At 58.9% G+C, this 22,523-nt stretch overlaps 1 protein-coding gene across 1 annotated transcript; it reads right to left on the reverse strand.

Annotated features, from left to right (window-relative positions):
* Positions 1-10,196: 10,196 nt before the first annotated feature.
* On the reverse strand, positions 10,197-21,306 carry AKAP17A (A-kinase anchoring protein 17A). Its single transcript, XM_043896737.1, has 5 exons — positions 21,125-21,306; positions 17,865-18,642; positions 17,092-17,240; positions 14,045-14,285; positions 10,197-12,218 (listed from the first exon to the last, which is right to left on the reverse strand). Exons 2-5 carry the CDS (start codon positions 18,624-18,626, stop codon positions 11,259-11,261), a joined length of 2,112 nt encoding a protein of 703 aa, XP_043752672.1. The 5' UTR covers positions 18,627-18,642; positions 21,125-21,306; the 3' UTR covers positions 10,197-11,258.
* Positions 21,307-22,523: the final 1,217 nt, after the last annotated feature.

Genomic DNA, 22,523 nt, shown 5'->3' on the forward strand with positions numbered 1-22,523 from the left:
ATTCTGTCAGCCTGGTGACGGGGATGAGAGAGCTTACAGGGGACCCCTGGGGCTTTTGTTCACTCCTTCTGTCTCTCATGAGCACACAGCCCAAAAATCGCCTGTCACCCCTAGCCCCCGTCCCACGCTTGTACCATCAGCGGTGCAACTGGTCCCAAACCCATGTGCCCACTAATCACTAGGGATGATGACTCACTCTCTGGGCCCTTCATATGGGGTGTGGAGGTGGGGGGAGGCATTTATTAATTGTCTCGGGTGCAGCTGTAACAAATGACCACAGACTGTGGGATTAAAACCACAGACATCCATCCTCCCCAAGTCCCAGGGACCAGACGTCTGTGGTCAGGGTGTCCCAGGGCTGGGCTCCCTGCAGAGTCTCCGAGGAGGGTCCTTCCCTGGGCCGGTGTCTGCCTCCCTCCCGTCTCTGCCTCCGTCTCCACATGGCTTCTCCTCTGTGTCCGTGTCTCTCCTCTTCTGTGTCTTATGAGGACCCTGTCCTTGAGTTTAGGGCCACCCCCATCCAGGAGGAACCTCATCTCAGACCCTTCAGTCCATCACGTCTGCAGAGAACTTTTGTCCAAACAAGGTCAGGTTCTCAGGTTCTGGGGGTGAGGACGTGAGCTGTTTGGGGAGCCGTGATTCAATCTTGTACACCGGCGTGGTCAATGCATCCCCGTCTATCAGGGTGATCAGTTATTTCCAGCAGCGGCATTTCAATCGCCAGGGACCGTGGTGAGCCCCGCTGCTGGCGGAGGAAGCGCAGAACCTGCCCTGAGCTGGTGTCCAGCTGTGGGCCGCCCCAGCCGCCCTGGGCATACACTCTCTCCTTCCCAGCCATCCCTGACGCTCAGCTTCATAGACTCAGAGCCCAGATGGGCGCTTCAGCTTCCACCCCCCCCCCCCCCCACTGCAGGGGCTCCCTGCCCTCTTCCACCCTGAACCCCAGCAAGCAGGACCTCGGTGTCCGCTGACCACGCCATACCTCATGCCCTGTTTCTGGGGACGCCCTGCTGGATTAGGGGCTGGGGGAAAGCTCCAACTATGAACCAACGCTCTGTCTCAGAGAGGTCCTCTTTGCTTCGTGGCTGGGCAGGCGAGGGTTCCAATAAAGCTTTATTGACCAAAAAAAAAAAAAAAGGTGGTGGAACAGATACCAATAAAGCTTTATAGACCAGACAGGTGTTGGAACAAGTTTCCAATAAAGCTTTATTGACAAAAAAAAAGGTAGTGGAACAGGGTTTCAATAAAGGTTTATTGACCAAAAAAGGTGGTGGAACAGATACCATTAAAGCTTTATTGACAAAAAAGGTGCTGGAACAGATACCAATAAAGCTTTATTGACCAGACATGTGTTGGAACAAGGTTCCAATAAAGCTTTATTGACAAAACAGGTGGTAGACAGGGTTCCAATAAAGGTATATTGTCAGAAAGCCTAAAGGGGAAGGTGGCGGGGGACCCTCCGGAGGGACCCACAGGAGGACAGAGCGACTGGCCCATTGAGTGCATTTGCTTAGTTAAACCGCCAGCAGCCCTTTCTCAGCCAGATCTCCTGAGGCTGTGGAATCAATCCCAGGTCTTCACTTAAGGCGATTAGTTTAGTGATGAGATGGAGGGTTGAAGAGGATCAGCTCCGCCCTGAGAATGAACCGTGAAATTCAAGGTCAGACCTTGGATTCACTCTTCCAGGAGCAGAAAGTGTTAAGTGACCAGGGTTTCTTCGCCTCCTTAATCAACAGAAACTCATCAGGGACGACAGAGGATGAAATGGTTGGGTGGCATCACCAACTCTATGGACATGAGTTTGAGCAAGCTCCGGGAGCTGGTGATGGACAGGGAGGCCTGGCGTGCTGCAGTCCATGGGGTCGCAAAGAGTCGGACACGACTGAGCCACTGAACTGAACTGAACAGATCAGAGGCCAGACGAGTAATTCTGCAAAGAACTGACTCCTTGGAAAAGACCCTGATGCTGGGAAAGATTGAGGGCGGGAGGAGAAGGGGATGACAGAGGATGAGATGGTTGGATGGCATCACCGACTTGATGGACATGACTTTGAGCAAGCTCCAGGAGTTGGTAATGGACAGGGAGGCCTGGCGTGCTGCAGTCCATGGGGTCGCAAAGAGTCAGACACAACTGGCAGGTGAACAACAACTAGGGAAGGATGGGGGTCGGATCCATGGGCTCAGAGCCTCTGACTATTTGACCATCAGCACATCTCATTCTCCAGATGGACGGTCACCCTCCTGGTGGCCACAGTCTCTGACCTCAGGACCCACGATGGGACTTGAAGGAACAGGATGTTTATCTGCCCGAATCCTCAACCTTGATGGCGAGTGCGCGTTGCCGGGGGAGGGGCCATTCAGAGACCTGCCCCTGGGCCAGCTTGGATCCCCTGAATCCGGAAATCAGGTTTTTGGCTTCTAAAACACTCCAGGTCTGATGTGTAAAAATCAGAGATTCAACACGAGCTAGTCACTGGGTGGCTCGGTCAATAAAGTGTCCACTTTATCCTGTCAGTGCAGGAGACCCAAGTTCGATCCCTGGGGCGGGAAGATCCCCTGGAGAAGGAAATGGCTACCCACTCCAGTGTTCTTGCCTGGAGAATCACATGGACAGAGGAGTCAGGCCGGTGACAGTCCATGGGGTCACAGAGAGTCAAACGTGACTTACGGACTAAACCACCAGTCATTACATGAGAAATGGTTGCACAATTCCAAAATACACATTAAGAAGAAATTTTTTTTAAGGCACTTCACTGGCAGTGCAGTTTCCACTACAGAGGGCACAGGTTGAATCCCTGGTCGGGGAATTAAGAACCCACTTACTGCAGGAGGCCACAACATAGGAAAAAATAACAATAAAACAAAAACATCTAACATCTCTGAAACTGGGATGTTGCTCTGGGTTGAAGACTGTTCCCCTAAAATTCCTGGGTCTCTGCAGATGTGATGGAGTGAAGGGTCTGAGATGAGGTCCTCCTGGATGGGGGTGGCCCTAAACCCAAGGACAGAGTCTTTATAAGACACAGAAGAGGAGAGACAGGGACACAGAGGAGAAGCCACGTGGAGACGGAGGCAGAGACGGTAGGGAGGCGGCCACCAGCCCAGGGACGGACGCCTGGAGCCCCCAGAAGCTGGAAGAGGCGGGAAGGACCCTCCCCTGGAGCCTCTGCAGGGAGCTCAGCCCTGGGACCCCTTGACCGCAGACATCTGGTTTCCTTTTCGCAAGAGTGCCCTCAGTTCCTCGGGTTAACTTTGAAGAAACTCCACATTCCTACTTCCTACCGCAGGGGCCCTGCAGGGAATCAACGTGTGGATTTTTAAGTAACATTTATTTATTTGACTGCACTGGGTCTTAGTTGTGGCCTGTGGACTCTTCGATCTTAGGGGGAGCATGAGTGTTTCTTAGTTTCCCCAATGGTTCAGCTAGTGAAAAAAAAAAAAAAAAAAATCTGCCTGCAATGCCGGAGACCCAGGAGACGAGGTTCGATCCCTGGATTAGGAAGATCCCCTGGAGGAGGAAACGGCAACCCACTGCAGTGCATGTGTTAGTCCCTCAGTAATGTCCGACTCTTTGAACACGGGTCTCCTGCGTGGCAGGCAGATTCTTCACCATCTCAGCTACAGGGGAACATCCCCATGGACAGAGGAGCCTGGAGGGCTACAGGGCCTGGGGTCACCAAAGAGTCGGACATGCCTGGGCAGAATCACGCACGACGAGTGTTTCCTATTTAAGCCCCCAGCTCGTGGCCATTTGTCACACACACCCCAGAAAACCCCTACGGATTTCTTACTGAAGGGGGGAACAGACAGAAGAGGCGCCACCTTGAGAGCAGGACTCCATCTCAGGTGGGAACGTGGACTTTGACCTCTATGCCCAATATCTATGTAAACGATACCAACCGGAAAACCAGGGCCCCCCCCTCCACCATGGAAGAGCCCCAGGATTTGTACCTAGACTCTCCGTCGCCTCAAAGAAGACCCTAATTATCTGTGTAAGTGCATAGAATCACACATTCTATTCTGCTTGTTGGGGTATGACCACAGGCCTACTGATAATTGTCCACTGTTAACCACCTAGGCGTAAGGCATATGAATCTCGGGTTAACTTTGATTGTATCTTTCTTTTTCCTTTGTTCAGACTCCTTTCAGGGAATTTGGGGAGGTGGGTTTGGGCATGTACACTTAGGGTATATAAGATTTTCACAAAAACTGGTCGGGGTCCTCGGCTACGAGGAGACTCTGCCTTGGGCCCGCCGGTGTAATGAACTGCACTCCACTATCTGCATTGTCCGTCTGAGTGAGTGTTTTCCCGGAACGCGTGGCTACATTACGAGTAACTGGAGGTCATAGAGCGCTGGGGGACTGGTGGATGGCGGGGTTCATCTCTTAGAGGGGGAACCCGCAACTCTTCTGTCTTGCAGCGGGGGTTTGATGGTAAGGAGGTGCTGAGCGGGCGTGAGGAAGATGGTATCGTCTGATCCTGGGATGGGGGGACGTGGGGGGGACCTGGGGGCGCGAGGGCGGGGTCCACACCATCCTGTCTTTTCCCCTTGGCCTGAGAGGGCGGGGCTGCCCGATGTCTGGGGATTACAAGAAGACTCTTGAGAGTCCCTTGGACTGCAAGGAGATCCAACCAGTCCATCCGAAAGGAAATGAGGCCTAAGTGTTCATTGGAAAGACTGATGCTGAAGCTGAAACTCCAATCCTTTGCCCGCCCACCTGATGCGAAGAACCAACTCATTGGAAAAGAGCCTGATGCTGGGAAAGATTGAAGGCGGGAGTAGAAGGGGATGACAGAGGATGAGATGGCTGGATGGCATCACCGACTCGATGGACATGAGTTTGAGTAAATTCTGGGAGTTGATGGACAGGGAGGCCTGGCGTGCTGCGGTCCATGGGGTCGCAAAGAGTCGGACACGACTGAGCGACTGAACGGAAACCTTGACAAAGTCCGAAGCGCCCAGGGAAATCCTTATAACCGAGCAGGATCCCAAGGCGCCTTTGCAGGGAGAGACCCCCTTCCCCACGCCCTCGGATTCACTTCCTCCCTAAAGTTCTTGGCTAACAGTTTCTGATGCACACTTCCGGAATTGTTTTGCAGACACCGAACACCACCACTAGGTGGCTGAAATTAAGCACCCCAGGAGCAAGGAGCCCTCAGACTGGTGCCTGAGGACTGACGCTGTGGACCTTCCACCCCCGTGACCCCGGGCTGTGACCTTGTCTCACTGCACCAGCTGATCCCAGACATTCAGACGGCCCCTCCGGCAGCACGTTGGCCTTTTAAAGAAGTTTGCCTGAAACCCTTCTGGAGGACTTTGCCCTTTTTGAGCACCCGCCCACACCTGTCCAGCACCTGCTGTGATAAAGCTGCCCCTCTCCTTCACCACCACCCACGGTCAGGAGGTTGGCTTCTAACTCTGTGCAGGTGAGTGGACCCGAGTTTTGTACAGTCATTAGACCAAGTGATCCTCCAGAGCCCAGGGAAAGGAGAAGTCAAAAGTGGAAGCCAAAACACCCTCCTTACTTTTTTATTCAAGTAAAATAATCAATGTTGAGTGAAGAATCAAAGCAATCCATCCAAAAGGAAATCAACCCTGAATATTCACTGGAAAGACTAATTCGGAAGGTGAAACTCCAATCCTTTGGCCGCCTGATGTGAAGAACTGACTCATTGGAAAAGAACCCGATGCTGGGAAAGATTGAAGGCGGGAGGAGAAGGGGACGACAGAGGATGAGATGGCTGGATGGCATCACTGACTCGAAGGACATGGGTTTGAGTAAACTCCAGGAGTTGGTGATGGACAGGGAGGCCTGGCGTGCTGCAGTCCATGGGGTCGCAAAGAGCGAGTGAGCAACAACAAAAATGCAGATACCGTATAACTGTTTTAAGTGAACTGGCAGGATCTCAGGCCTTTCACAGTGCTGGGGAGACATCACGTCTATCACATCACATTCCCAACCCCACCAAGGAGACCTTGTCCCCATTAAAAGTCACTCCTCATCCTCTCCCTCCCGTCCTTGGCACCACGAACCCACTTCCTGTCGCTGTGGATTTGCCTGTTCTGGACGTTTACTGTCAACGGAGTCACACTAGTGTCTGACTTCTGCGTCTGCCTGTCTCACTAGGCATCGTGTGTTCAGGGTTCACCCACGTTGTAGCCTGTCGGAGCTTCACTCCTTTTCTTGGCTGCATCATATTCCACTGTGTGCATGGACCCCATGCTGTTTATCCATCTGTCCACCCAGCCACTTATCCCCCCATCCACCTATCCATCAACCCAGCCATCCATCCATCAACCTAGACATCCATCCATTTATCAACTCACCCAGCCATCCATTCACCTATCCATCCATCCACCCACTTTTCCGTGCATCCACCCATTTATGTCCATCCACCCACCTACTTATCCATCCATCCACCCACCCACTTATCCACGCATCCACCCACTTATGTCCATCCACCCACCCACTTACCCATCCATCCACCCACTTACCCATCCATCCATCCATTTATCCACTCACTCACCCATCCACCCACCCACCAACTATCCATCCATCCATGCACCTGGGTAATTTCCATACTTATGGCCGTTGTAAACATCGCTGTTATGAAAATTGCTGTCCACGTCTTTCCCAGACAACTCTTTTCATGTCTTTCGGGTGTATGTGTAGCAGTGGGACAAGTCGGTCCCACGGAATTTCTATGTTTGACTTTTCAAGCGTTTTGCGACCCCATGGAAGGTAGGGTCTGTCCGTGGAACTCTCCAGGGAACAGTCCGGCGGTGGGTTGCCATTTCCTTCTCCATGTCTGACTTATTTTGAGAAGCTGCTCACCTGTCTCCCGCGGCAGCTGCCCGGGTCTTCCCACCAGCAGAGCCAAAGCAGCCAATTTCTCCACCTTCCTGTCAGCACTTTCCCCTTGTATTACCATCAGCGAGGATAGTGGTAAGTACTGTTGCTATCCCCGTGTTTTCTTCTTTAAGGGAGTAACATTTTTCGTTTCTTTTCAGCCTGGAGACTGCACCGTGGGATGATGCAGCTTGCTGCCCTAAAGCAAGAGGGGACGCGGTTGGCTGCTCTGAGGCATCACCTGGGGTCGGTTACCTGCGGCTCCCGTGCCGTCTCAGAGCAGGTGAGGGGGCCCTAGAAACAAGAGCACACTCCTCAGGCTCCCGGACGCTGCACATCCAAGATCCTGGCGGGGGCATATTCAGCGTCTGCTGAGGGCTCTTCCTGGTTCTCAGAGGCTGTCTTCTCGCTGTGTCCCCCCGTGGTGGGAGGGATGAGGGAGCTCCCTGCGGAGTCTTCTATGAAGATGGGCACGGGGGCTCCACCCTCATAACCTGTCACCTCCCAAACGCCTCCCCGGCTCATGACGCCATCACCCTGGGTGGGGTTCCAAGGACCCACTGTTGGTGTCAAAGTTCTCTCATGTTAAAGTCCCACAGTTCCATCTCCTGCATCCGTGGTTCTGCATCACCCGGTTCAACCAAGCTTAGATGGTAAATACCGTTCTCAGGCAAGGCTGGTGGAATCTGCGGATGGCGGACGTGTGCAGAGTTCCGACTGCAAGAAGGCAAAGTGGTTCTCTGCATGCGTGCGTGCTCAGGCGTGTTTGACTCTCTGTGACCTCACGGGCTGTAGCTCACCAGGCTCATCTGTTCATGGGATTCTCCAGGCAAGAATAGTGGAGTGGGTTGCTATTTCCTCCCCCGGGGACTCTCCCCGACCCAGGAATAGAAGCTGAATCTCCCGGGGCTACTGCATTGCAGGCGGACTCTTTACCGCTGAGTCACCCGGAGAGTTACTGGTTGTCTGAGGAGGCTATACAAACAGCTCAGGAAGGAAGGGAAGTGAAAGGCGAGGGGGAAAGGGAAAGATATACCAACTGAATGCAGAGTTCCAGAGAGCAGCAGAGAGAGAGAAGAAAGCCTCCTTAAGTGAACAATGCAGAGAAATAAGGAAAACAACAGGATGGGAAAGACTAGACATTTCTTCAAGAAACTGGTGCCATCAAGGGAACACTTCATGCAAGGATGGGCATGAAAAAGCACAGAAAACGGTAACGGCTTAACAGAAGCATAATAGATGAAGGAGAGTTGCAAGAATACACAGAAGAACTGTACAAAAAAAGACATTAATGACCCAGATAACTATGATGGTGTGGTCACTCACCTAGAGCCGGACAGCATGGAGTGTGAAACCAAGTGGGCCTTAGGAAGCATCACTACGAACAAAGCTAGTGGAGGTGATGGAGTTCCAGTTGAGCTATTTCAAATCCTGAAAGATGATGTTGTCAAAGTGCTGCACTCAACATGGCAACCAACTTGGAAAACTCAGGAGTGGCCACAGGACTGGAAAAGGTCAGTTTTCATTCCAATCCCAAAGGAGGACAATGCTCAAGAATGCTCAAACTACCATACAATTTTACTCATTTGACATGCCAGCGAGAATTATGCTGAAAATCCTTCAAGCCAGGCTTCAGCAGTAACTGAACCGAGAACTTCCAGAGGCTCAAGCTGGGTTTAGAATAGGCAGAGGAACCAGAGATCAAATTGCCAAAAATCGCTGGATTACAGAAATAGCAAGGGAATTCCAGAAAAACGTTTACCTCTACACTTCACTGACTATGCTAAAGCCTTTGACTGTGTGGATCATAATAAACAGTGCAAAATTCAAGAGATGGGAATACCAGACCACCTGACCTGCCTCCTGAGAAACCTGTATGCAGGTCAGGAAGCAACAGTTAGAACTGGATATGGAACAACAGACTGGTTCCAAATAGGAAAGGTGTACGTCAGGGCTGTATATTGTCACCCTGCTTATTTAACTTCTATGCAGAGGACATCATGCGAAATGCTGGGCTGGACGAAGCACACAATGGAATCCAGACTGCCGGGAGAAATATCAACCACCTCAAATATGCAGATGACACCACTCTAATAGCAGAAACTGTAGAGGAACTAAAGACTCTCTTGATGAGGGTGAAAGTCGGGAGTGAAAAAACCGGCATGAAACTCAACATTCAGAAAACTAAGATCATGACACCCGGTCCTGTTACTTCATGGCAAATAGCAGGGGAAAAAGTGGAAGCAGTAACAGGTGGGCTCCCAAATCACACCGATGGGACTGCAGCCAGAAATAAATTAATTTTCTCCTAGGAAGAAAAGCTTTGACAAACCTAGACAGCCTATTAAAAAACAGAGACATCACTTTGCCGATAAAAGGCCAATAGAGTCAAAGCTGTGGTTTCTCCAGCAGTCATATACGGGTGTGAGAGTTGGACCATGAAGAAAGTTGAGCGCCAAAGAATTGGTGCTTTCAAACTGTTGTGTTGGAGAAGACTCTTGAGAGTCCCCTGGACTTCGAGGAGATCCAACCAGTCCATCCTGAAGGAAATCAGTCCTGAATATTCACTGGAAGGACTGAAGCTGAAGCTCCACTACTTGGGCAGCCTGATTCAAAGAGCCAACTCATTGGAAAAGACAGTGATTCTGGGAAAGATGGAAGGCAGGAGGAGAAGGGGACGACACAGGATGAGATGGTTGGATGGCCTCACAGATCAATGGACATGGGTCTGAGCCAGTCCTGGGAGACAGTGAGCGTGCACAAGTCCATGGGTTGGCAAAGAGATAGACACGAGTTAGTGACTCAGTCTCCCCTCTCTCAGAACCAGGGTCCCTGCAGGGGCACCAGCACCTATCTACTACCTCGAGGTTAGAAAAGAACCACTTTCTTTCCACTGTTTTTTTCAAGATGGCACTGTAGCTTTAAAACAAAAATTGCTTCTGTGAACTCACTAAACAGTGTCTCAGACAGCAAAGAATCTCCCAGCCAATGTAGGAGACCAGGGCTTAATTTTTGGGTTGGGAAGGTCCCCTGGAGGAGGAAATGGCAACCCACTCCAGTATTCTTGCCTGGAGAATGTCACGGACAGAGGAGCCTGGTGGGCTACGGTCCACAGGGTTGCAAAGAGTAGGACACGACTGAGTGATTAACACTTTCACTTGCAAACAAATCAAATGCCTCTCGGGACCCATGCTGTCCTCCACAGAGTTATTTCAGCACAGTAACAGCATGTGAAATGAACAAATGACCAAGTGATCGCAAACATGCTAGATTATGCTCAACTAGCGACACAGCCTAAAGAACTTGAAAACAAAACAAAAAACCCCACGTAAGGGAGACATGAGTTCATTGGAAAAAAGATTTTATTTTACCATAAAAATGCAAACTGGAATAAACACCCTCTCCCCTAAGGTGGACGTTACAGCTATTTTTAAGTATTTCTGAGCTTCCCTTGGAGAAGCCAACAATTATAAAATTTAACAAGTTTGCAGCCTTAAATCTGAAACGTTCCAAGTAAAAATAATTTAGCAAAACGGCTTCTTAAAAAAACCACACAGGCTAACCTTGACTAGAAACGAAAGCTAATTTTAAACCAACCTGCTTTTTTGTTTGTTTTATGCTGAATAACTTGAATTTGTAAAAAGTGAATGTTTGGGATCCCTGTGTACCACTTGACACTTTTTCTCATGTATGTTGGATGACTTGAACTTGTAGAAAGTGTGTTTGGGACCCTTCTGTATCCCTTCCGCACCAGCCCACGCCCCTAAAGAATTTCCGTGTTTCTGAGCACGCAGCTTCCTCTCCGGTAACTTAAACGCTTTACTAGACACTTGCCTTTGGCATCCCACCCAAACTTCACTCCCGATACATTAACCCTACAGAAAAGGGGGAAAAACGAAACAAAAAAACAGAAAAAAACAAAAAAACAAACCAAAGACCTCCAGCGAGAGACTTCGTGTTCGTAATGCCCGGTGGGGCCGCGGCTGCCGGACTGGAACCCGCTATGTCCCGTCACCGCGGCCTGGCTCCGCTCCCGTGAGGTCAGGACACGGTGTCTCCCTGCGGGTGGCCCGACGCCGCGCCGCGGGTCTGGGTGCGCCTGGCTGGCTCTCCGATGCTCAAGGCTCGCAGCCCCCTGCGCTTCTCCTGATCCAGGAGGACCAGCGACATTAAAGCGACTGGATCAAGTTTGAGAAGAAACCAAAGCTTGTGATCACGAGGTAAACGCAATAGGGCCGCGGCCTGGATCAAAGTCTGGACGAAAAGCCGGGAGCCGTGCGTTCCTCACTGGGATGCTCCCTGGAGACACCGGAAAGCCTGGGGCCGGGCGTTCCTCGACGGGACACTCCGGGCGCAGGCGGCACGGCCGGTCTCTGGGAAGGCGGCCCCGGCGCGCGCGGCCTGCATTACCTATTCCAGGCGCTGCGGTGGCGGCCGGCGGAGCCCGAGCGTGGCCTGTCGTCGCCCCGCCGGTGGCGGCTGCGCTTCCGGCTGGAGCTGGCCCTGCGGTCCCGCTCGCGGCCGCGGCTCTGGCTCTTCTCCCGCCGGCCCCGCCGCTCCCGGCTGCGGCTGCGGGACTTGCGGGAGCGGCCGCGCTCCTCGGGGCTAACGCTGCGGCCTTGGTGCGAGCGCTTGCGGTGCGCCCGCCGCTCCTTGCGCGGCCTGCCGTCCTCGCGGCTGCCCGCCCGCCGCCGCGGCGCGCTGCGCTCGCGCTTGTGCCTGTGCTCGCTGTCGCCGCCGTCGTCCCGGCCCACCCCGCTGCCGGCCCGGCCCCCGCCCCCGCTGGGCTCCCGGTTGCACTTGTCTTGCTCAGAGCGCACGTCCTTCCGGGGCGCGCTCGGCTCGCAGGCGGCGGGCGCAGCCTTGGGCTGCTGGGTGTTGTCCGGGATGCAGGCCAGCACGGCGGGGCACCTCTTCTCCGAGGGGCCGTCGTCAGGGCCTCGAGGGTCCTGCCCCTCCTTGCCCGGGGCCGCCTCCTCCTGGGCAGCGGCGGGGGCGGCGGCAACGCTCCCGTTCAGGTTCTGGGGGGCGGCCGGCCGCGGCGCGGGCTCCCGGTCGCGGGACGCGGCGCCGGCTGAGGCCGACACAGTGTGCAGGATGTCCAGCACTGGCCGCAGCAGGTCGGCGGGGGAGGCGGTGCCCGGCTCGGCGGCGGCGGCGCCGGCGCGCGGCTCGTCCGCCTTCTTGCTGAGTAGCAGGCTGAGCAGGCGCGCGCGCAGCTCGCGCTCCCGACGCTGCAGGCCCAGCGCGCGCTCCTTCTCCTCCTCCACGCGCCGCAGCTCGGCCTCCTGCAGCCGCCGCCGCTCCTCCAGCTGCTGCAGCCGCAGGCTCTCCTCTCTGTGCTCCTGCTCGTGCAGCTTCGCGGCCTGCGGGACAGAGGGGGGCGGCGGCGCCTGAGCCAGGCTGAGCGCGGGCGGGCGCTCCGAGGACGGCCCAGCTGGAGCACTGCCCGCCGGGTCCGACCACACCGGGGATCCTGCAACCGTCAGCCAGGAGCAAGTCCCCGGGCAAGGGCGGCTATTGGGGGCCAGGCCCCTCCGGGTGGCACGCTTGGAGGCCACGAACGTCAGCCGGGACCCCTGGCAAAGCTCCTCGGCACCACCCTGGGGAGGGGCACCTACCGGGGGCCAGGCCCCTCAGGGTGGCACATTTGGAGGCAACGATCGTCAGCCAGGAACAAGTCCGGCGAAGCTCCTCTGCACAACCGGGGTGGGGGAGGGGGGGACGCCTCTCAGGCAGCCCGGGCCCCTCCAAATGGGACGCTCGCAGACCACGCTCGTCAGCCAGAAAGCAGAACAGTAAAGCTCCTGGGCACAGCCCTCGAGAAGGGCGCCCTTCTCCGGCAGCCCAGGGCCCTCCCAATGGCACGCTCGGAGGCCACGATCGTCAGCCAGGAGCAAGCCCGGCAAACCCCCTTGGCACAGCCCTGGGTGGGGGGAGCCTCGAGGGCGGCCCGGGCCCTCCGGTGCACGCTCCCTGCCACGTGGGCCCCAGATTATGGCCCGGGCAGCTGACGTCCCGCGTGGGTGTGGGAGGCGCGGAGGCCCAGTCTGATCAGGGTCTTCAGTGTTCACCACACAACAAGAACACACGGCCATAGGTCTCGGCACGCACCCCACTCTCCTTCCCGCAGACTAGTCACAACTGTAACCAGACGTCAGGTGAGGATCGCCCTGCGCCTGCCTGACCTGCCCGGGCTCCACGCGCGCTACCCGCATGGAGCGGCAGGGACCCGCTTGCTTCGCGGCGGTGGGGGCGGGCGCACGGCCCGGCTCCGAGGACCGCGCCAAGTCTGGGCTCCGCCCCGTCCTCCCAGGCTGTCAGGGACGCCTGGCCTGAGGGATACTGGCAACGTGGCCACAGCGTGGGGAGAATCGCGGAGCCCGGCCACCCTGAGGCTGTGGGGCCAGCCATCCGGGCGCGGGAACCCGGACCCACAGCGCTGCCGCTTCCTCACGGCACAGCCCAGGCCCGGGGCGACACGGGGTGCTGCAACCACGGTCCCCCGCGACGAAAGCCACCCCGGGGCTTGAGCCAGGCGCCAGCGAGAACCGGAGTGTCTGCGAAGGCCAGGCCTCCCTCGGGACGGGGCGTCTCAAGGGCTGAGCCTCCCTGAGTACCCGGGCATCCACAAGGGTATGGCATCTCTATGGGTTGGCAGCCCCCCATGGGCGGGTCTTCCCCCAGGGTAGAGCATCCCTATAGGCTGGCAGCCCCCTGTGGGCGGGGCTTCCCCAAAGGCTGGCAGCCTCTGTGGGCGGGGCATCCCATAGGCTGTCAGTCTCTGTGGACGGGGCTTCTCCGTGGGTGGGGCACCCCTAGAGGCTAGCAGCCCCTGTGGGCGGGGCTTCCCCAGGTGGGGCATCCCTACAGGCTGGCAGCCCCTGTGGGCGGGGCTTCCCCATGGGTGGGGCACCCCTATAGGCTGGCAGCCCCTGTGGGCGGGTCATTCCCCATGGGTGGGGCACCCCATAGGCTGGCAGCCCCCCTGTGGGCGGGGCCTCCCCATGAATGGGGCACCCCATAGGCTGGCAGCCCCTGTGGGCGGGGCTTCCCCCATGGGTGGGGCACCCCATAGGCTGGCAGCCCCTGTGGGCGGGGCTTCCCCATGGGTGGGGCACCCCATAGGCTGGCAGGCCCTGTGGGCGGGGCTTCCCGGGGCGGAGCTTCCCAAGGGCGGGGCGTCCCGTACCTTGGCGCGGCTCAGCAGCTCGGCCACTAGCCGGATGGACTGCAGGTTGCGCTGTGCCAGCAGCAGCTTGCGCTCCTCCAGCCGGATCCTCTCCTGCAGCTTGCGCTGCTCCTCCGCCTGCAGCTTCTCCAGCTTCTTCTGGCTGCGCCGCAGCTCGCGGTCCCGCTGCTTCTGCTCGCGCCGCCGCAACTTCTCCTCGCGCTTCCGCTCGCGCTCCTGCTCCTCCAGCTCCTTCTGCTTCCTGCGAGGGGGCGGGACACGCGGGCTCCGTGAGGGCCAAGGGGCCGTCCAGCAAGGCGGCCTGGGCCGGCGATCGCGGCGCTCAGCTCCTTAGCGCTCTGTCCGCGCAGACATGTCAGCCGTGGCCGAGGACCCCAGGAGCGCGGGGCGCAGAGGGCGAGGCTTCTCCACCCCGTGTTTCCAGGGACAGCCTGGCTAAACTCGACCCCAGCCCAGGCACCTGAACAAACGCAGGGACAGGCGGACGCCTGGGAAGTGGAGTTTTCCAGCAGATCACCTGCTCCTGCAGGGACCACAGCAGACGAACCGGGAGTGGCGCAGGGAGGAGGCCCTCCAACACTGGCACCACACTGGCACAGCCAGGACGCTGGACAAGGCCTACGCCCACTGCACAAGAGACCCCCGCCCCGGGCTTCCCCACCCTGAGCCCCCAGCCCCAGAGCTGGAGGGGAGCAGGAATGCACCCAGTGGCAGGAAGGCTCCAGAAGCACCCAGCTACTGGAAGCCCCCGAGAGGACGCACTGCACGAGCTTTCGTGAGGACTTGCAGAAAAGGCACACGCTCAGTGACACACGGCCCAACTGGCTTGCTCTGGGGAGGGGGGTGTCCCCCGATGGAGGAGCCCCCACAGCACACACCGTCTGTGGAAACCCGTGAAGTCACCACGTAGACACCACCTGCGGACGGTGGGGGTTCCGTAAATACCCGCGCTGTGCTGGCCAGTCCAGACCCAACAGCACCCTTTACACACACAGTAATGAGGACCCCAGCACGACTGGGAGGGATCCAGACCTCCAGGGGCAGGAAAACCAATGAGTGTGTCCTCACGGACGACTCGAACCACCTCAGATTTAACCTTCAGGTCAGCAGCAGGGCAGGCACGGCGGAGAGGCACACGGCACGGGGACACCAAGGCCAGGAAGGAGACCCGGCAGAAGAGCCAGGTCAGCAGAGAAACAGCATGGACAAGGAGGCCGGAGGACCCAAGCCCCAGTCGTGGAGGTCAGGCCATGCAGGGAAGCGAGGCAGCTCGCAAGGACTCTGGCATCCAGCAGGCCACACACCGGAAGGTCTCCCGCACCAGGGATTGGTCAGGAGCTGCCGCTCAGGGGCCCTGAGTGCCCAGGGCCCTCACCTGTCCAGCTAAGGGCCCAGGACCAGGAACATAAATGTTGCAGGCCACGCTGTACATCATTAGCAGCGAAGGACCCAAACTCACTTGCCCCTGACGAAGGACAGCCGCCCAGGCTCCCGGGCCAGCCCGCGGGCTAACAGTGAGGCCAACTGGGCTTGGACACACAGCCCTGCACACCCGTGGGCCTCCCGGGCGCCCGCAGGCCGTTTCATCCCAGGCAAGCCCTGCCCAGCCTCCTTGGCCACATTGGAGGTACCGCCCCGCGGGCTATGAGCTGGAGTCCCCACCAGGACACCCCTTGCTGCCTGAACTCAAAGGCCACCCTCAGAGCGGTTTTCCCGATGTTCATGTGAAGGTGGAGGGAAGCGCATGTCCCGAGACACTAGAAAGGCTGTGGGGTAACCTCTGTGACGCCCAGCTCAGGGGCGGCGGACATGGTCGATCGTGGCAGAGAGGACGAGGCCTGCCTGGGACCAGGACCTGTGGTCCGCATCCCGCAACACTCCCCAGTTCTGCCTGCGGTGGGCACGCCGACCCCCGGGGCCTCGTCCAGTGTGAGGTCCTAACGGCTCCCCTCACGCGGGCCGCCACCAGGACGCGGCCGGGACACCCCGCCCTCTCCAGGCGTCTGTCCCCTCTGCAGCCACGGCCTCGCTCCAGGCTCCTCCCGTGCATACCCTCGCCGGCTGCCTGCACGGAGGCCGGCAGCATCGCCGGCACCTGCCGCCCTGGAACTGGGTTCAGGGGGCAGAGAGGGGAAGCGCTGACCCCAGAGACAGGCCCGAATCTGCGTTAGTCATCATCGGAACCAAACGGGAACCGCACAGAGGCCCCGAGGCCAGAGCGACACCAAGTCAGGTCAGCCCAGACACACACACAGGCGGGGAGGAATGAACCCCGGACCACGCTCGCCTGAGACTCGACGGTCTGTGGACACACGAGAGAAACCTCGCCCATCACCCACACACACAGACAAGTGCGGGGAAGAAACGTCCAAGTGCAGGAGTCACGATGGAGCACCAAGAACTGCTCCCTTTCCAAAACCCAGCCCACCACGCTGGTCAGCTCGCCTGGAGAGCTCACAACGCGCTGTGCTGGGTCCCCTCAGTCCTGTCCCACTCTCTGGGGCACCGCAGACTGCACCCACCAGGCTCCCCTGGCCATGGGATTCTCCAGGTAAGAATACTGGAGTGACTGCCTTTCCCATCTCCAGGGGGTCTTCCCAACCCAGAGATCAGGCCTGAATTCTCTTAAGTTTACTGCACTGGCCGGCAGGCAGGCTCTTTACCACTAGTGCCAGAACACAAAAGTGGAAACAAGCGTCAGTGACCCAAGACGCCTGAATCTCAGTTACTTTACAGGGCTCCTAAACGTCTCTTATTGGGAAAAGCCGGCAACGCCCCCACATCCCTACTTCACTTTTAAAGCAGCTTCAACCTGAACGCAAAAAACCTGCAACATGGACAAAAATCCCATGTCCGTGTCAGCAGGGTCGTGCACGGCGCCCAGGGAGGCTCAGCGGGAAGGCCGGGTCCCTGGCAGCGCGGGGCCGGGCCGCAGAGTCCGAGGGGACACGCGCGCACGCGCACCGAAGCCCGTGGACGCACGCGCACCGAAGCCCGCGGACGCACACGCACTGAGGCCCGCGGAGCCCAGCCGCGGCAGCACGCACCTCTCCTCCGCCCTCTGCCGCTCCTCCGCCTCCTTCTCTCGCCGTTTCTGCTCCTCCCGCTGCTGCTCCAGCTCCTGAAGCTTCTGCCTCTCGAGCTGCCGCTTCTTGATGGAGGCGTCACTCAGGTGTTTGGTGGAATCGAAAGAGACCTTCGGAGGCAGGGCGGGGCAGGGTCAGAACGAGTTTGCACCATCCTGCGCGTGCAGACGGCCCCGCGCCCACCAGGCGAATTGCCTCAGGCTCACCGCAGACAGCAGGCCCCCAAACCCCCAAACGCCCTGGACCGGAGGGACGTTGGGGCTGGGGGTGGGGGAGGCTCGAAAGGAGCGCTCAGGACCCCACCCCTTCCGGGAGGGCCCCTTCTGCGGGAAACATGAGCGCGTCGAGAGGCCAGCCCTGCCTGCCCCGGTGCCTGCCAGAGCGTGGCCCCTTCCCCTTCCTGCAGCGGGGCACCCCCGACTCCATGGCCAGCTGCTTTCACCACCCAGCTCCCGGGCCCAGCTCGCAGCCCCGAGGGGCCCCACTCCTCCACCAGGCTGGCATGGAAAGCCAGCACCAGCCAGAGTCCGCGGCCATGATGCTACAAACCGCCGTCTCATTTCAAGGCGGGCTGGGGGTCGCCTGGCCAGGGCTGCGAGAGAGTGCCCCCTTCTCCCCACGTTTCCTGAGACACAGACTCTGCGCCCGCGGCATGGGGGCCCCAGGCAGCCCTCCCCGTGTCCGAGGCCCTTCGGGGCGCAGCCCGCCGCCCCCTCCTCCGGACTCCCCCGCACCTTGATGTTGCAGGCCACGGCCTTGCCGTCCTCGCCCTTGAACATGAGCTTCATGCCGCGCAGCGCGCTCATGGCCTGGATGAAGCCGGCGTACTCGCGGTACTGCACGTAGGCCTCGAAGTTGAGGTGGCCGCCGAAGCTGAAGGTGTGGAAGTTGCGGCCCGTCATCTCCTCGCGGTAGGGGTCCAGCATGGGGATGTCCACGTTGCGGATCTCACCGAAGCGCTCGAACACGCGCACCAGCACCTCCTCGCTCGGCTTCTCCGAGCCCGACTCCTTCAGCGAGAACCACTTGCAGGGCAGCCCCTCCAGGTGGATGGTGTCCGGCCGCTCGCCCGGCAGCGTCTCGTTCATGTCCTTGGCATCGCGGAAGAAGGAGTCCCAGTCGTGGCGCGTGGGGAAGTCGACCTTGAACTCGGCGGCACGCACCTTGAGGATGTCGGAGAAGCCGCTCAGCTTGATGGTCTTGCCGTCCAGGCAGGCCAGGAAGGACTTGACGAGGCTCTTGTTCTCCACCTCGCCCTCGAAGCGGATGAAGTCCATGGTGCTCTTGGAGATGCGCAGCGTGGAGAACTGGTGGTGCTGCACCATGCCCTTCAGCCGCTCCATCACCTCCCAGTTGGAGATGGACTTGCCCGGCTGCTTCAGCTGCGGCAGCGCCACGCTGATGGTCATCTTCGTGATGGGCTTCAGGTACAGGCCGTAGGGCGGGCACAGCTCCACCGCCTCAGACGTGTCGTGCACGATGGTGGCCGCGGCCATAGCCGGGACCTCGGGCCTGAAACACAAGACGCGCACGCTGCGTCTTCACGGCCAGCCGCGTGTCCTGCCCCCAGGCTGGCCAGCACGCGGCACGGGGCAGGGAGGCCCGTCTGCCCTCAGCCTGCCTGACCCTGGCCACTGCCTCAGGGAAGGCCCCTCAGGGTTAGTCGCTCAGTTGTGTCAGACTCTCTGCCACCCTGTGGACCGTAACCCACCAGCCTCCTCTGTCTGTGAAATTCTCCGGAATACTGCAGTGGGCTGCTGTTCCCTTCTCCAGTGGGGGGGTCTTCCCAACCCAGGGATCGAAGCTGGGTGCCCTGCATTGCAGGCAGATATGCTTTGCTGTCTGAACCACCAGGGAAGCCCCAGCCCCGGAGATGTGGGCCCTTTTAATCAGATTACACAAATACAGGGAAAAAAACTGGGTTTGCAAAACTTTTAGGTACACTTGCCTGCCCCAAGCCTCCTTCAGCACTGAGCTGCCCCCAATACCCGGAGGCAGCTCCACCAGGGTTGGGGTGGCGGGAGCCCAGATGGGTGGGGTCCCTGCCCTTGGGGTGTGGGGGACAGGCCACCTCCACTGGAGGCTGCAGATGCCTCACTGGGGAAGGGACAGCCCCCACAAGCACCTGGGAAGGTCTGTGCAGGAGGAAGCCCGCAGAAACAGGAAGCAACTTTCAGGCTGAGAAAACGGCTGAGGACCGTTGACTTCAATATCTCCACCGTGGGCAGAAGCACCTTCTCTGTGCCCAGATAAAACCATCAAAGCAGCGGGGCCTCTCGGAAGCCGCGGACGGGGAGCTAACTGCACTCTCCTCCTCCTCAACCAGCTTCTCCCTACCGGTCGGACCGGTGCCTACTTCCGCAAAGCAGGGCCAGCCAGACCTGACCCACGGACACCAAACAGTAACAGAGGTGGCCTTGGGCTGTGTGCCCGCCCACCAGATGGCTCTGAGCTTCCTACCCGGACCCGGGTTCAACCCTGGGTCAGGAGGATCCCCTGGAGGAGGGCATGGCAACCCACTCCAGTATTCTTGCCTGGAGAATCCCACCGACAGAAGAGCCTGGTGGGCTACAGTCCATGGGGTCACAAAGAGACACGACTGAGCGACTAAGCACACACACCCCCCCAGACCTGAGAGAAGCCACAGGGACTAGGGTGGAGGGGTCCCAGCTAGAGGGAAGAGCCACCTGTCCGAGTCTGGGGCACCCTGAGGGGGCTCAGCCTGGGCTGGCAGTGGCGACAGCCCCCCTCCACCCGCAGAAAACCTCGAAGACCTCAGAGAGAGCTTGAGTCAGAGACTCCGGAAGCCCACTGCCTACCAGGAACCCTGGAGATTCCCATTTCCCCTGGTCGCCCAGTTGCCCCTGCACCCTGGGGACGACCTCCAGCCCCCCTTCGCTGCACTGCACCACCCACCCCCCGCTGCCAACACACCCCAGGCAGCCCCTACACGATCCCCATCGCATTCACCCTCTAAATACTCACCCCACCGCCCCATCTCCCACCTTCTCTCTCCCCAGCCGCCCCCTGTGGCCCCGGTAACCCCCTCCAACCTCCAGTAACCCCTAGCTTCACCCCCCACCCCGGTACAGCCTGCTTACCTGCGACCCTGGTGGACTCCCATTCGCCTGCACGGGCCCTGTCCACCAACCCCCGCCACCCCCCCACCCACGCAGCTCACTGGTGACCTCACCTCCTCTGCTCAATCGGCTTTGTCCCCTCCCCCGCCCCCCGCCCCCTCCAGGAGACCCCCGCTCTCAACACCCCCGGGAGATCCCCGCAGACCCCGGCTGTCCGTCACTCCCAAGCCCCTCAAAGGCTTTCGACCCCCGAAGCCCGCGCCCCCAAGTCCCCAGGCGCCCACCCCCAAGTCCGCAGACGCAGGAGACCCGCGCTCCGGCCGACCCCCAGGCCCCTCGCCCCCAGGTCCACAGGCCCACGAGACCCGCGCCCCGGCAGCCCCCGGTTCTCCGTCACCCCCAGGCCCCTCAAAGGCTTTCGACCCCTGAAGTCCCCGTCGCCAAGTTCGCAGGCCCACGAGGCCCCTGCCCCGGTCGCCCCGGGAGACCTCCGCAGACCTTGGCCCTGGGCACTCCGTCACCCCCAGGCCCCTCAAAGGGTTTCGACCCCCAAAGCCCGCGCCCCCAAGTCCCCAGGCTCCCCGCCCACAAGTCCGCAGGCCCACGAGACCCCCGCCACCCCCCGCCCCCAGCTCTCCGTCACCCCCAGGCCCGCAGGCCCACGAGACACCCGCCCTGCCCGCCTCGGGAGACCCCCCGCAGCCCTCGGCCCCCAGCTCTCCGTCACCCCCAGGCCTCCCGTTCCCAGACCCCTCAAAGGCTCTCGACTCCAGAAGCCCGCAGGCCCACGAGACCCGCGCCCCGGCCGCCCGCCCCGCGGGTCCGCTCTCCCCGGCCCCCCGCCCCCGGCAGACCCCGGCCCCCCGACACCCCGGGATCTCCCGCGCCCGGCGGACGGGGCCCCGTCCACGTACCAGGCCGCCGCCGCCCCGGCCCCAGCGCTCCCGCGGGCCCCCGACGACGCCGGCAGGCCCGGCCTCCCCGCCCGGCGCCGCCGCCGCCGCCGCCACCGTCCGCCGGAGGCGCCCCAGACGCGACCCGCTGCCGCCGCCTCTGCCACCGCCGCCCGCCCCTGTGACGCATTTCCGCTTCCGCCGCTCGGGCCCGCGGAAGCTGGCCGCGCGGCGGGTCCAGGTTTCTCCTCCTGGCCATGGCCCCGCCCCCGGGAGGCGGGACTTCCGGGGCGGCGGTGGGTGGGGCTGGCCGGCCCGGCCTTTGCGGTGCGCGTGCGCGAGCTCGCCGCGCCCTTCCCCCACCCCGCCCCGCCCCGCCCCCGCCCCCAACCCTGCTGCCTGTTTTCAGGTCCAGGAAGAGGCCCCACCTGGGGCCGCAGGGTGAAGGCGCCAGACTCGGGACTCAGGCCGGCTGTTTGCAGTACACTGCTGTTAACAGTTATGCGTCGTGCATGAGATATAACATCACTTCATTATGAACTATGATAAATACATATTTATTAACTACTGATTTTATTCCTTATAAGTATGGTTTGCTCGTATGACCTTGTTATATTATGCTATAATGTAACATACATATCATGTAACGGGGCTTCCCTCCTGGCTCCATTGATGAGGAGTCCGCCTGCAATGCAGGAGACCTCGGATGGATTCCTGGGTGGGAAAGATCCCCTGGAGAAGGGATGGGTTACCCTCTCCTGTATTCTTGGGCTTCTCTGGGGGCTCAGCTGGGAAAGAATCCGCCTGCAATGCCGGAGACCTGGGTTCAATCCCTGGGTTGGAAAGATGCCCTGGAGAAGGCCATGGATACCCACTCCAGTATTCTGCCCTGGAGAATTCCATGGAGTATAGGTGTCGCAAAGAGTCAGACACAACTGAGCAACTTTCACTTCCCGTGATGTAACTACACATACTTATGTAATATAGTGCTAGTGTAAATATCTAGTGTTTTAATATTGAACATTTTTACATTTTAACATTTATTTCAGGCTTGTTTTTAAGGATATCTGAAAATAGCACAAATTGCCTAATTATTATTTTATATTTTTGTTATACATCTATGTATTTTATTATTTTAAATTGCTTAATATATAAAATATAAATATATAATATACTTTATGTGTTATATATGTGTGTGCTCAGCCGCTCAGTTGTGTCTGACTCTTTGCGACCCCATAGACTGTAGCCTGACAGGCCCCTCTGTCCATGGGATTCACCAGGCAAGAATACTGGAGTGGGCTGCCATGCCCTCCTCCAGAGGATCTTCCTGACGCAGGGGTGAAACCTGTGTCTCTTGTGTCTCCTGCATTGGCAGGTGGTTTCTTTACCACTATGCCACCTGGGAAGCCGGTGTTATATA

The sequence above is a fragment of the Cervus elaphus genome, chromosome X (genome assembly GCF_910594005.1).
Source record: "Cervus elaphus chromosome X, mCerEla1.1, whole genome shotgun sequence".
NCBI classification, from domain to species: Eukaryota; Metazoa; Chordata; class Mammalia; order Artiodactyla; family Cervidae; genus Cervus; species Cervus elaphus.

What these genes read in the sequence shown, in the direction of transcription:
- AKAP17A (XM_043896737.1), bottom strand. Translation starts at nt 18,626, where the DNA reads ATGGCCGCGGCCACCATCGTGCACGACACGTCTGAGGCGGTGGAGCTG. An exon ending in CGGCAGAGGGCGGAGGAGAG is followed by an intron (nt 14,286 to 17,091) that starts GTGCGTGCTGCC and finishes GCCCCCTCGCAG; the next exon opens with GAAGCAGAAGGAGCTGGAGG. An exon ending in AGCTGCTGAGCCGCGCCAAG is followed by an intron (nt 12,219 to 14,044) that starts GTACGGGACGCC and finishes TCTGTCCCGCAG; the next exon opens with GCCGCGAAGCTGCACGAGCA.